The following is a 10,755-nucleotide window of genomic DNA, read 5'->3' as shown; positions in this document are numbered from 1 at the left end:
CATAAAATTGACTTTAAAAATACAATTATTCTCCACATATAAGTCATTTTTTGATACAAGATTATACAAGTAATTTATATTCACGTGCGCACGTTCTTTTTCGTGCCGTTACTGCACGCTTCTTCTTCTCTTTTGTTATCGTCGTTACCAACACCTCTTTTTCCTCCTCCTCCTCCTCCTCTTTTTTATTGAAATTTCTTCTCCTCCTTCCTTTTTCTCCTTCTCCTCCATCATCAATTATCTCGTTGTTAAAGATAATGAATAATTCAAGTTCAGATTGTCAATTGAATCAGAACGAAATTGATTATTGTTTTGAATCCAATTAAGTGGCTGAGGTGTGGTTCGATTCTAGCTAATTTTTTCGTTGGTAGTTTATGATTTTGTAGGTGAATAATGTTTTATCGTTGATGGTTTGAATTGAATGTAATGTAAAAGTTATGCATTAAAGAAAATATTTGTCTGTATTTGCAGCAAATTTGGGTATAACACGAAGATATTTGAGTGTATTGTTTAAGAATTTTTGGTGTATGTGTACTGATAAGTTCTGCATAATTCAAGACTCTTCTTCTCCCTCCTCCTCATCTTCTACCGCTTCTTCTTCTTCTTTTTCATCATCATTATCATCATTTTCTTTTTTTTTCTTATTCATCTTTTTTTTTATCTTCTCAAATTTCTTCTTGTTTTACTCTTTTAACAACAATAAAAACAAAAAAAATCAAAGAAAGAAGAAAAAGAAACGCATAATACTGCAAAATTATTTGAAAGAGGATGAACTTACATTCTTCAACTAAAAGAAATAAATAAAAAAAAGAAAAAAATGCAGTATTAAATAAAACATTTTTCTGTATTTGCAGCAAATTTGGGTGTAATACAAAGATATTTGGGTGTAACACGAAGATATTCGAGTGTATTGTTTAAAAATTTTCGGTGTATATGTGCTAATAAATTCTGCATAATTCAAAACTCTTCCTTTTCCTCATCTTCTGCTGCTTCTTCTTCATCTTCTTATTTCATATTCTCATAATTCTTCTTGCGAGAAAAAAATCAAATAAAGAAAAAAAATACATAATATTGCAAAATCAATAGAAAGAGGAGGAGGGAAAAAATATAGCAATAACAACAGTAATAAAAAAAACGACGATAAAAATAAAATACGCAAAGAAAAAGAAGGAGAAACGCAAAGAATGAAGAGGAAGAACGCGGAATACAAAGAGGAACAACGTGATTTTACACGCACATTATACAAGTGACTTGTATAACTTGCATGTCCAAGTGACTTATATGACTTGTATGCCAAAAAAAACTTGTATGTGTAGCAGTACTCTTAGAAATAATATGTTAAACTCATGAGTATAAAAACACCTTCAAGGATGATATGAGTGATTTCAAGGGAGAATCTAGTGAGATGGATGACAAGTACTTAGAAAGTAGCAGTGTGTGTAAGTTTACTTTGTCGCCACCTTAATTTTTGAGTCCATTGTAACTTTCACGTACTCTTATTCTCATTTCATGTCACTATCCTTTTAATCTTCCTTTTACAGCTTCCACGCACCCTCCACTTACATCAATCATTCTCCACTTTGGATTATTTCAAATAATACTAGTCCATTTCCTCTTATTTCACAGTACGTAATAATGTTTAGCGTAGATATATATTGTTTAAAGTATGTTGTTAATTATCAATATAAAATGTTTTACTTAACAGCACATTGAAATTTGTCTAGTATAATATGAAATTAAGGAAAGGTGGGTTCTATCATGAAAACATGCTTAAAGAAGAGCTATATAAACTTTAAATTGGTGTTAATACTTAGTAGATACACAATTTCTTCTCTCTATATACTATCTTTGGTTTTAGGGGTGTACATGATTTGGCCCGATCCGAAGACCCGGTCCAGCCCCGAACACTTTAGGGATTAATTTAGTGATTTTATCGGGTTTAGGGTTAAGTAGGGATCTCAAAAATAGACTCGGTCATTATTTCGAGTTAGATTCGGGTCATAGCTCGGGTCACCCGAACTCGATCCAATAGCCCAGTCATCATACACAATTAATATTTTGTGTTATTAGTGATGGATGATGGCTATTCTTATGTGAAATTTAAATATTGTAAACCTTAATATTTTGTGTTATTAGTCATTATAAGATTATAAGTTAATGTTTTATGTTTAAAATGCATAAAATTTTAGACTAATGCATAATATTGTGTTATTTGTATTGATTTAAATATTTGGTGTTATAAACAATATTAGTATTGATTATAGTTATGCTTTAATTTTAGAGAAGGGTTGGTTCTTGTTATATTTTTTAAGTGAATTTTACTATGTGAATTGTGAAATAATTGGTTAGAGATTAGATGATTTTTACATGATAAAGACTTGGTTTTTACCCGGCCCGAAAGTGCGTAGGTTTCATCGGGTTTAGGATCGAGTTAGGATCTAAAAATTAGGCCCGGTCATATTTCGGGTCGGGTCTGTGTTAAGTCAAACCCGGTGTGGCCCGGCCCATGTACACCCCTATTTGGTTCAAGAGAAAATAGGTCTAGAAAGAAAGAAAGAAAGTGGAAGAGAAAATGGAGAAAATGAAGAGAAAACATAAAATGAGAACAAGAATTATACATTAATTTCTAGTTTCTATATAATGTTGCATTCTTGATCACATAGGCCACCACAATGTAGAGAAGGCATAAATATTTGGGGCCACCTATGTACATAACAAGCAAATATTCTGTCATGCTGGGACAACATGCAAAAATCAGATTCCTAGCCATTAAGTCAAAATAACAATAATAGCAGAAAATGATGAAGTATAAGATTAGTGAACAAATTCTCAAGTGAACATCATCCCAGCAAATAAGTAGTTCCACTCCAATCCAAAGCTCATGCTTCATCATCACCTGCATTAGCTGCATAATGACCTAAGTTTCTACCCTGTTGATAAAAAAAAATGAATTAACCCAACAATATTTTAATTTGACAACATAATCATAAAGTGAACAAGGATTATATTATGATGTAAGTATACACCACCAACTGCAATCAAATCTTATAGCATTGGATCATCTTGAACTTGGTGCATTAAGTCATTGCCAACACAAATAGCTAGCTTTTGTAACTATGACCAATTTTTATTAACAAAGGGTAGAAAGTGAATATTGGTTTGACATGTTTAGATTGAGATCCCCATCGTGACGATTTTGTTGCAATATAATTTAAAAGAACAATGGAATGAGGACAAAAACGAAGATGGAGATGAATTGGTGGCGAAAAATAAGCCAACCTGTGAGGAAGGTAACCTAAGAGTAATCAACTTGTAACCATGCATTTTAAACAGGAAAGTAAGAGTTGATGATCTCTATGTTAAGAAAGGTTACCTCAGATAACAATCGTTGTTTATTAAGCAATTGAGTCCTTGCTTTGTTCTGAACGGAATTTGGAGACTTGAACATTCTCTATAAGTGGGAGAATGATGCAGATCAGTGAATAATGGTAAGTACGACGCAAACTCGGAAGTAGCCAAAGATTAGAGAGGACATTTGATATAACAAAAAAAAAAAAAACCTCGGATTTAGATCCATTATTGTTCAAAATAAACAAGAACTTGTCATATTCACATTTCCACTAATGATTTGATTACTCAAGAAAATAAGAAGTGAAAAAGGATAAACAATCAATGGTAGAGATATGAACATGAAAAAAAAAACATTTTTGTTTTTAAACATGCGATGATCCAAATCCCAAAAACTCATTGGGATTAAAAACAAACTAACCTTTTCACCACTGGACATTCGGGGTTCATTGCCACCAAGATATCTTCTCTTCGGGGTGAAATTAAAAACATCATGAAGGAACTCATTTTCCTAAATTTCCAAGGTAGAAGACAAAGAAAAGGGATGGGATAAGTAAACCTCTGGAGTTGTAAGCTTTTTGGAACTATTAGGAACTTGCCAAAAGAAAGAAAGTTGCCATGAGTAAACACCAACCTGCATATGCTTGATGAATCCTCCCCCTAAAAAGTGCTTGAGATAGTTCAACTGCAAATATCTGAATGTCAGCTTGCTAATACGTAAAAAGAATTTTTCAAAGAAAAGTAATGATGAATGCAAGTAAAAACCTGTATCATTTGGGACCAAGATGATGTCTGCAGTGAATCACCGCCAATCTTCATTGAAATTTCAGGAGAGTCACCATACTAGTATCACAAAGTATTAAAGTAATGTCAATAAAGAAGTTATGTCAATATCTACATTCTTAGAAAATAATTATTCAAACAAATATTGAGAGAAAAATAAAGCACCTCAAAAAAGTCCAAGATATCTCGGAACAAGTTCCTTTGAGTATTAAGATCTTTCTTAGCAGAACCTTTTCCCCCAGCCTCAACAGAAAGGTTCTCGACTTGATTTTTTACCTTCCCTTTCAATCCTTGTAAATGTATGTAACTTTCCTGCACTTTACTCTCTTCTTGCATCATATCACCTGTGCTATTAGATGCAGCAGAAAATTTCTGTATGCTGCCAATATCGAAAATTAGAGCCAGTGCTTCGCCAGCAGCAATGCGTACCGACCGATCTTCCTTTTCTAGAAGACTAGATAAATAAGATATGGAACTGCATCAACATTAGAAACATTTAATTAGATCCTAGTCAATACCACAAATCAAAGAGTAAACACAGAAACAGGATTGCTTACCTTTGCCAAAATTTTGAATTCAGTTTCAATTCACTCAAGGTAGAGAGGAGAAAGGACCATGCAGATACCACGGCAGTTATTAATGGAGCAGAAGGTTTGGCCGCAACTACCTAAATAATAAAATAGAAGAAACAGTGAATTTATCATGGAAATGTCAAGATAACACGGTTATTGTCGGAAAAATATTACACTCGAGCTTGATTAGTACATTTGAAACAGATGCTTACATTGGAACCTAATTTGGGATGAATCACTCTCCACAATATGTCCATTGATCTCTGAGTTTCCTCTTCATCATTCCCACCAACAAAGGTGATTATAGCCAAACATTCCAGAAACTACATATATAGCATTTAGCAGAGGAAATTGAGAATAAGAGCCTCTGAAGAACCAGAGGAAAATTTTGAATACAAGACATTCCAAAAAATACAAACTCCTACTTACAGGCGGAATTTTTGTAGCGTTTGACTTAGATGTGAGATACTCATCCAGAGTATTAACTGATTCCTCAAATATTTCTCGTGCATTATCACCACAACCAACAGTAATGGCCAAAAGGCCTACAAAAGAATTAGATTAAATATTAATCAAATGAAACGTAATATATCAAGCATATGTGAGTTAAATCAAGTTGTTACCGATTGCATGAGATGCCAATGCTATCTCCTTTGCAGATGCCTTTTTGGATCCTTTTTTTATTGAAGCAAGACAAGAATGTAATAAGGTAGCAAATCTGAAAAAGGAAAGCACTTCAAGATTATACTCCTAACTATCATAGTTTGATAGATCAATAAATATGAGTAACATATATCATCTCATTATTTGACAAGAATAATATCTGACATTAATACCTCAAATAGCAATCATCATTTTTAGAGAAATAACAAATACAAAAGAAGATAAATCGCATAAACAGGAAGAGTAGACATGGTTTTAGAAACAGAGTCAACAAGACAGCATAGTAGTGCAGGCATAAGTGCTAGGAAGACAAAAAAAATATATATGTAACTTAATTGAATGGTAACTTGGTTCAATTGTATGTACTAACACAATTACAACAGATAAGTTCTGAACACAAAAATTAAGGATCGACTTCAAATCGTTTGAATGATTCATATAAATATGAGAAATATTTATATTTTACTTCAATTTCTGAATTTTACCTCAAATAAACTGCAACTTATGTAATATGAAATTACTTGAACTAAAAGAATTATTTAGGCGATGGAAAATTTTGGACAATTGCAAGTAGCTAGTGGGGAATTTGAACATACAATCGCGAGGGCCCTAAGATAATTTCCATTTTCAACACAACCAAACTACAGACATTCAACTCAAATCTATACACTAAGAAACAAAGAAGAACCATGCAGCAAACATGGGCAGACCGTGGCTTATATATAGAGATGTCTGATAAAAAGCAGATATAGCTATAATGATTATCATTATGTCCCTTTAGAAACATATATTAGGTAAATTACAGAAGGAAACATAATCAAATAATTGTATAATGAGAAAAACTGTTAGACAGATGCTTACTTCTTCTCCACAAACTGATGCTGCACATTGCTATTAAATGTCTCAATGATCACTGACAAAGCTTTCTCTCTTGTAGAACCCCTTTATCAAGAAGAAAAGAGAAGACATAAAATAGAAGACCCTTAGGCTCAAAATGAAGGTGGTTTAAATAGAATAAGCTAAAACTGTGAATATATTTAGCATACGATAGAAGCTTATTACAGGTTCAAAACAGCTTAAACTAAAAACCTTACTAAGAGAGCTACCTACAAAATTGAAACAACTACTTTCCTCCAAGATAAGCATAACCAAATATGAACTTAGTTCATGTTCTTTACCATTGCAAATTTTCATGCTAAACCACTTCTTTCTTCTAACATGCATTTAGACTTATTATCATACACATTCATATAATTTATGGTTGCAAATTTCAATGTTAAAAACTCTTCTAAATTATGATTGCAAGTGAAATAACTAACTACCTTTTCTCATCTAATGCATCAAGAGCTTGTTCGAGCAGAGTCTCCTGATCAACGTGCACCTCTTCGTTCCCTGTCACCGACATTTTGTCAGTTCGGGCACTCGATGATGAACTCACACTACCCTCATCATCACTGTCCAACAATATTGCAGCATTCTTCTTTTGAGAATTACCTATCCCAAAACAAAACCAAACAACAAACAGCACTCAATTCTCCCACCAAACATTTTAGGTAGAACTCAATATGCAACATTCAACATAACACATTAAATTCACTACAATTAACATAGCAATGAACCTTCACATTACTAGCTTAAATTGCATGCACCAGTCATAATAGTCGTTATCTTTACAAAATTTATGTTCCTAGTCCCTTACATTTTATTTTGCAATTCTCTCATTGGTCAAAACTCAAAAGATAGTCTACATGAATAATCACGTACATTTATTCATTAATAAAGAAAAATCTAAGGTTTTGATTGGTTTAGAAGATATTTTCTTTATCCCTATTTGAGAATACCTTCTACGTCAGCTAATCAAAATTTCCAATTTAGGAATTTGACAAATCATGAAGACTTAAAAAGCTATCGTAACACATGTCGTTACTCATCATAAACAGATATCCTTCTACACTTTTGTTGGATGATAATGTAAAACACTAAAAATTCAAATCATTAATTATAAAAGTTAGCACCTTATTCCAAAAAAAAAACTATCTATTTATAGAAAAAGATTATTTATCCCCTGAAAAACCAAAAAATAATTTAAAAAAAAAAGATATAAGGTTAAAGTAGGTACGCTTTCCCATTTTTCGTGTCAACGGCTTTTCCCTCTTTTCTTCTCTACTTTGAGCTGTGTGTGTTTGGGATATGTTCGTCAAAAGCAGGTACAAGGCTTGATAATCGGAATCTGAAAGGAAGCTGATTTGAGAATTTCGTTTTCTATGGAATTCAACTGTGCAGAATTTGGGGAGAAAACAGAAAACAACAGCAGCAAGAAGAAGTTCGAAGCTAGGTTGAGCTGCGATGAGTAATAACAAGCCATTAAAATTCAAAATCGATAGAGAGGGTGCGTGAAAGAAAGGGAAATAAGAGAAACACACGGAAAATAAGGGGAAGGAAAGAAAAAATATATTCAGGATTTTGAAGAAATCGCAATGCAGAGAGAGAGTGTAGTTCAAAGAAAGTGGCTGGCGTGGAATATTCGGTAATGTGTGTGATTGCAAATTATGCTGATGCTGATTCCGTGAATACTTACGTGGCAGATTTGAGACCGTTGATTTTTCGGTGAATTCTAGCCTCGGTTTTTTTCTTTTCTTTTCTTTTTTATTTTTTTGTCGGCACCTTTGAAGTTTGTGACTTTGTGTGTGGGAGTTATTTAGATTTTAGAATCATGTCATAAATTGATTCAGTTATCTTGATTGCACGGGTGTAGATTGGATTAAGATTCTTTTGGATATTCGGTAAGGTGCAGTGGAAATAAGAGTAAAAATCAATTGAATTTGAATTGAATTTACATTTAAAAATATAATGTTAATTGAATATATTTCGGCTGAAATTTTTGGTAGGATGGATAATTTTGTGGTCCGTATTTTTTGACGTGATTTTCTTAATACAGATATTTAAAGGAATTGTTAAGGACCAATTTACTTTTTTATTTTTAAGAATAAATTACTATTTGTATCTATGAAAGATATAAACGCTGTCAAATATATTTATATAAGAATAAAACGATAATTGTATCCATGGAAGATAATTTTCGTGTGCCAAAAATATCTTAATGGACCAATTTTGTAACTAATATCCGGATACTCTTAGCACACGGAAGCCATTTTTGTAGTTATAATTGTCGTTTTATTCTTATATGGGTACATTTATCAGCATCTGTATCTTTTATTGGTATAAATGGTAATTTATTCTATTTTTAATTTTATGATTTTTTTTTACTCTGCGTTATTTTTATTATTTTAATGAATTTGCCGATAACGAAATCAATTTTTATTGGTACGAATTGTTAGTACACAAAAAATGCGAGGCAAATTATCAATGCACGGTAAACAATGTCCTTTATCTGTAATTGGCCTAACAAATTATTAGTAGGCCCATATTCAATTTGAAAAAATCACTTAGGTAATTTGACCATAAAACTTATCTACTTCTAGAAGTAGTACTAAAATAGGATCAAGCAAGAGAATAAAATTTATATAGAAATATAAGGAGAAAATATAGGGTGAATAATTACGGTGAAAAGTTATTAAAAGATTCGTTAATGACTATGAAAAGTTATATGAATTTTTTATTATTTATGCAAGATTTATTAAAACTTATCATTGAAATTCATTAGGTTTTATTCTTTAGTTGTCTATCTCTCAAGAGTTTTTAGATTATTTTGAGAGAAATACATGTTTAGGAATTTAGTAATATGTTCACTAAAATATTGATAGCTTGAGGAACTCAGGGGTGAAAACAGGTCAGGTCAGGTCAGGCTTTGCTCTTAATAGGTCTGGTCTGTCATGTAGTTGATTGGCCTGAGCTTGGCCTGTAGCTTGCTATAGGCTTTTTTCAAAATATTAAGCCTAGCCTGTTATTTAGTTTGGCTTGGCCTGAAGCCTATTAAAAGGCTTGCTAATTTTTTTTTACAAAAATAAAAATATTATTTAAAAAAATATTTTTTAATAAACATATTTATATGTAAAATGTCATATTTAATATTTATAAGAATTTTTAAACTTTAAAGTATTTAAAATATACAAAACTATTTATAATTAAATATAATAAATTTAAAATATCTCATAATTTTATTAATAATAAAAAATTATTTATATATTTAATTATATTTTAACAGGCCCAGGCAGGCCTGACAGGCCTATAAGGCTAATTAGTGAGCCTGAGCCTGGCCTATTAATGTATTAAGGCTTTTAAAAGAGCCTGGGCCTGTACCTATTTTATAACAGGCCAGGCCAGACCAGGCCAAACACAGGACAGGCTGCAGGCTCCTGGCAGGCCGCCTGGCCTTTTTCCACCCCTAGTGACAACCCACCTCCACCAAATTACTATGGTCAAGAGCTATTCCAGGGTGCGTATCAAGATGATAAATATGGTGGACCCCTTGTAGTTACCAACAAGCCCCACGATATGCTTATGAACCCCCTCCTTAACATAACTCTGAACCACCATACTCACAAGCCCCTTTCCACCATTCACATCCATACTCTGAACCATACTCTGAACCACCACCTCAATATTCACCATCTCCATATCCTTATCAAGAAGAACCACCTCCGTATTATGAGCCCTTTCTCCTAACAAATGAACCCTTCCATCCATCCCAACCTCCATTGGATAACAACACACTCATCTCTAATATCATTGGTCTCAGCTCTACACTCCAAAATCTTATATCCCGCATGAACCAACCCTCTACCTCCGATATTCAACCCTCAAGCTTTATCATGTAACAACCCCGATTTTCGAGTACGCGAGATCTTTTCTGAAAGTACGGAGAACTCCGGAGGATAAGTAAGGGGAGAAGCTCTGATATATCATCAAGTATCTCAATCCTCATTATCATTATGTCATCTTTAAGTTAGAACCTTTTATGAGGCAAGCTCGATAACACAGTCATGAAGAACCTAGTTTTTGAACTGTATCGGTTAAGAATTTTGATTCGGTTTTTCGTAAATAGTCTCAATTTGATGAACCGGACTCGATTTATGAGAAAAGAGAGATAATAGGAGAATATTATCATTATATTAGTATTAGAAGCTTCTTGAATGATATTATTAGGTTACCTGGTCAGTTTTAGTTAAAAACAGATAATCGGTTTAACCGAGTTCACAGTTTACTAGTGCAGCTTAGCACCAGCACTCTCTGATGACTTTAGCAATGCTAAGGCCTCATTATACATGTTTTATTCTCACAATAAATATGTTACTAGTGTCATTTATGCTAGTAGCTCAGAAAATAATTTTTAGAGATGTTTTTATAAGTGTTCCGATACACCTAGTTTTAGGAGTTATACACCTGAGATATTTTAATATTATTTTAATCCACCTCCAAGCCAACCAAT

The 10,755-nt window shown here is 32.7% G+C and overlaps 1 protein-coding gene across 1 annotated transcript; it reads right to left on the bottom strand.

Annotated features, from left to right (window-relative positions):
- Positions 2,587–7,902, bottom strand: LOC107605621 (interferon-related developmental regulator 1). The gene is made up of 13 exons (XM_016307557.2): positions 7,486–7,902; positions 6,689–6,860; positions 6,228–6,308; positions 5,327–5,421; positions 5,133–5,248; positions 4,916–5,026; positions 4,689–4,798; positions 4,297–4,606; positions 4,114–4,191; positions 3,983–4,033; positions 3,770–3,859; positions 3,374–3,451; positions 2,587–2,930 (listed from the first exon to the last, which is right to left on the bottom strand). Exons 1-13 carry the CDS (start codon positions 7,493–7,495, stop codon positions 2,880–2,882), a joined length of 1,353 nt encoding a protein of 450 aa, XP_016163043.1. The 5' UTR covers positions 7,496–7,902; the 3' UTR covers positions 2,587–2,879.

This window comes from Arachis ipaensis, chromosome B06, assembly GCF_000816755.2.
Source record: "Arachis ipaensis cultivar K30076 chromosome B06, Araip1.1, whole genome shotgun sequence".
In the NCBI taxonomy this organism is placed as follows: Eukaryota; Viridiplantae; Streptophyta; class Magnoliopsida; order Fabales; family Fabaceae; genus Arachis; species Arachis ipaensis.
The sequence above is the reverse complement of the archived record's forward strand: the minus strand, read 5'-3'. Positions and strand labels throughout refer to the sequence as shown.

Bases quoted from the DNA above. Each gene is read 5' to 3' on its own strand.
- LOC107605621 (XM_016307557.2), bottom strand. The intron at 5,422-6,227 runs GTAAGCATCTGT...TTCCTTTTTCAG, and splicing joins CATCAGTTTGTGGAGAAGAA to ATTTGCTACCTTATTACATT. The intron at 4,799-4,915 runs GTAAGCATCTGT...TTTATTATTTAG, and splicing joins ATCCCAAATTAGGTTCCAAT to GTAGTTGCGGCCAAACCTTC.